This window comes from Panicum hallii, chromosome 4, assembly GCF_002211085.1.
Source record: "Panicum hallii strain FIL2 chromosome 4, PHallii_v3.1, whole genome shotgun sequence".
Classification (NCBI taxonomy): Eukaryota; Viridiplantae; Streptophyta; class Magnoliopsida; order Poales; family Poaceae; genus Panicum; species Panicum hallii.
In genome coordinates, this window is record NC_038045.1 from 30,304,026 (window position 1) to 30,306,954 (window position 2,929).

The following is a 2,929-nucleotide window of genomic DNA, read 5'->3' on the forward strand; positions in this document are numbered from 1 at the left end:
CATTGGACCCAAAACTCATGTTTTGGGGCGTTCCGGACCGTTTCGTTACTGCACGAAAGTCGATGCAAAACTTGCCTAACTAGCGCCACTAACGCACAAGTTCGCTAAATGAAGTTGCGTTGGCCTTTTTCGCAATGAATGCACCTGATCCACTCCATTGGACCCAAAACTAATGTTTTGGGGCGTTTTGGACCGTTTCGTTACAGCACGAAAGTCGATGCAAAACTAGTTGAACTAGCGCCATTAACGCACAAGTTCGCTAAAGGATGTTGCGTCCAAATTTTTCGCAACGAACGATACTGGCACACTCCATTGTACCGAAAACTCATGTTTTGGGGCATTTCGGACCGTTTCGTTACTGCACGAAAGTTGATGCAAAACTGGACGAACTGGTGCCATTAACGCACAATTTTTTGCAATGAACGCGCCCGATCAGCTCCATTGGACCCAAAACTCATATTTTGGGGCGTTTCGGACCGTTTCATTACTGCATGAAAGTTGATGCAAAACTAGCCGAACTAGCGGCATTAACGCACAAGTTCACTAAATGAAGTTGCGTTGGCTTTGTTCGCAACGAACCCACCTGATCCACTCCATTGGACCCAAAACTCATGTTTTGCGGCGTTTCAAACCGTTTCGTTATTGCACGAAAGTTGACGCAAAACTGGCCGAAGTGGTGCCATTAACGCACAAGTTTGCTAAACAAAGCCGTGTCTGAATTTTTTGCATCGAACGCACCTGATCCACTCCATTGGATCAGAAATTCATGTTTTGGGGCGTTTCGGACCATTTCATTACTGCACGAAAGTCGATGCAAAACTGGCCGAAGTAGCATTAACGCACAAGTTCGCTAAACGAAGTTGCGTCCAAATTTTTCGCAACGAACGCAACCGACCAACTCCATTGGACCCAAAACTCATGTTTTGGGGTGTTTGGGACTGTTTCGTTACTGCATGAAAGTCGAGCAAAACTGGCTAAACTGGTGCCATTAACGCACAAGTTCGCTAAACAAAGTCGCGTCTGAATTTTTTGCAATGAATGCACCCAATCAGCTCCAGTGGACCCAAAACTCATATTTTGGGGCGTTTCGGACCGTTTCTTTACTGCACGAAAGTTGATGCATAACTGGTCGAACTGGTGCCATTAACGCACAAGTTTGCTAAACAATGTCGCGTTTGAATTTTTTGCAACGAACGCACCGGATCCACTCCATTGGACCCAAAACTCATGTTTTGGGGCGTATCGGACCGTTTCCTTACTACACGAAAGTCGATGCAAAACTGGCCGAACTAGCGCCATTAACGCCCAAGTTCGCTAAATGAAGTTGCGTTGGCTTTTTTCGCAACAAACGCACTTGATCCACTCCATTGGACCCAAAACTCATGTTTTGGGGTGTTTCAGACCATTTTGTTATTGCACAAAACTCGATGCAAAACTGGCCGAAGTGGTGCCATTAACGCTCAAGTTCCTGGTGGACGGCGAGGTTGGCCTCCCCCTTCGCCACGGCCGCCTCCCGTTCCGCGAGGGCGGTGCGCTGCTCTTCAATCAGCTTCAGCACCGCCTTGGCGTGGTTGGTCAGCTCGAGGGCGACCCTCGACCTCTCCTCCAGCCACAGCTTCCGCTCGATGACCATTGCTTCCCGCCGGACGGCCGCTCTGTCTCGCTGGGCAGCCGCCGCCTCTCGCTCGAGGACCTTCTGCAGCTGCTCCTGCAGGTCATCGCGCTCCTGCTCGAGCTGGGTGTGCTCCTCGGCGTGGCAGGAGGAGACTGTCTTGATCCGGTCCCCCAGGCGAAGCTCCCAGTCGAAGAGCCAGAGGCGCTCTGCCTCCAGCTTCTCCCACTCCTGGCGGAAGCCCGCCGCTGCCTCCTCCTGCGCCCACTGGGCCTTGATCAGGAGGCGGGGAAGAGGGATCTCCACCGGGTTCGGAAGAAGGCGCCTCCCGTACACCACCTCCGGCTCCTCCTCCTGCACGGGTGGTGGGGCGGAGCTGGCGACCTCCGGCGCTGCTGCCTCTGCCGCCGCCACGGCCTCCTCTACAGCCGGCTCTGCTGGAGGGGCCTCCGCCATGGTGTCTGACGGTGCCGCCACAGCTGGCACTTCGGCTATCGCAGCAGGCCGGGCAGCCTCCTCTTGGGGTGCAGCCTCTGGCTCCGGACCTCTAGGTCTGGACTCTTCCGGTGCTGGCAGGGGCGGAGGCCCTGCTGGTGCTGTCGCCGACTTCCCTGCGGGGGAGGATGAAGCTGGCTGGGGGCCGGACCCCCTGGCCGGTGAATCGCCGGCAGACGCGGTCGGCATGTCTGGAAAAAGGGGCCTGGCACACACCACAACGGTTTTAGGACCCAGAGATTAAATGGAACAAAGAAAAGCTCGAGAAGGCTACTTACACGAAGTCAAGCCACTCCCAACCTCCCTGAGCGATTGGGGGGATCTCCTTTCCCGCTGAAGACTGCCCGGTCCTCGGGTGGGGTCCTCCCACTGAGGGCGCTCCTGGCGGCGGGGCGGGGCTTGTGGCCCTAGCTCCGATGGTGGTGGTGGCGGCGTCGCTGGGCGCCGCATCGTTGGCGGCGGCGGCGGGATCTCCTGCGGCTGCTGCTGTTGCGGCGGAGGTGGCGGAGCCCGAGCGCTGCTCTGTCCCTCTGCCTCCGCCGTCTTCTGGTGCTTGGGGGCCGGCTCCCCCACGTAGGAGCCATCATTGATAGAGTCGGAGTGCCCGATCTTTCGGTGAGTGGAGATAATCTCGATCTGGTGGAAGATGACCCTCACGATCCGACTACGACGAGCGAGCCCGAAGCGCCAATGCAATTGCTGAACCAACTCCCTGTGGTTACCGACCTTGTTGATGCAAGATCAGCCTGATCACGAAGATCGTTTCCTGTACGCAATCGAAGAACGAACAAGAAAAAGATGCGAGCAATCACAATATCACTC

At 55.7% G+C, this 2,929-nt stretch overlaps 1 protein-coding gene across 1 annotated transcript; it reads right to left on the reverse strand.

Moving 5' to 3' along the window:
• Positions 1-1,453: 1,453 nt before the first annotated feature.
• LOC112890435 (ensconsin-like) lies at positions 1,454-2,296 on the reverse strand. The gene has a single exon (XM_025957326.1). It carries the CDS (start codon positions 2,294-2,296, stop codon positions 1,454-1,456), a length of 843 nt encoding a protein of 280 aa, XP_025813111.1.
• Between the last annotated feature and the right edge of the window lie 633 nt (positions 2,297-2,929).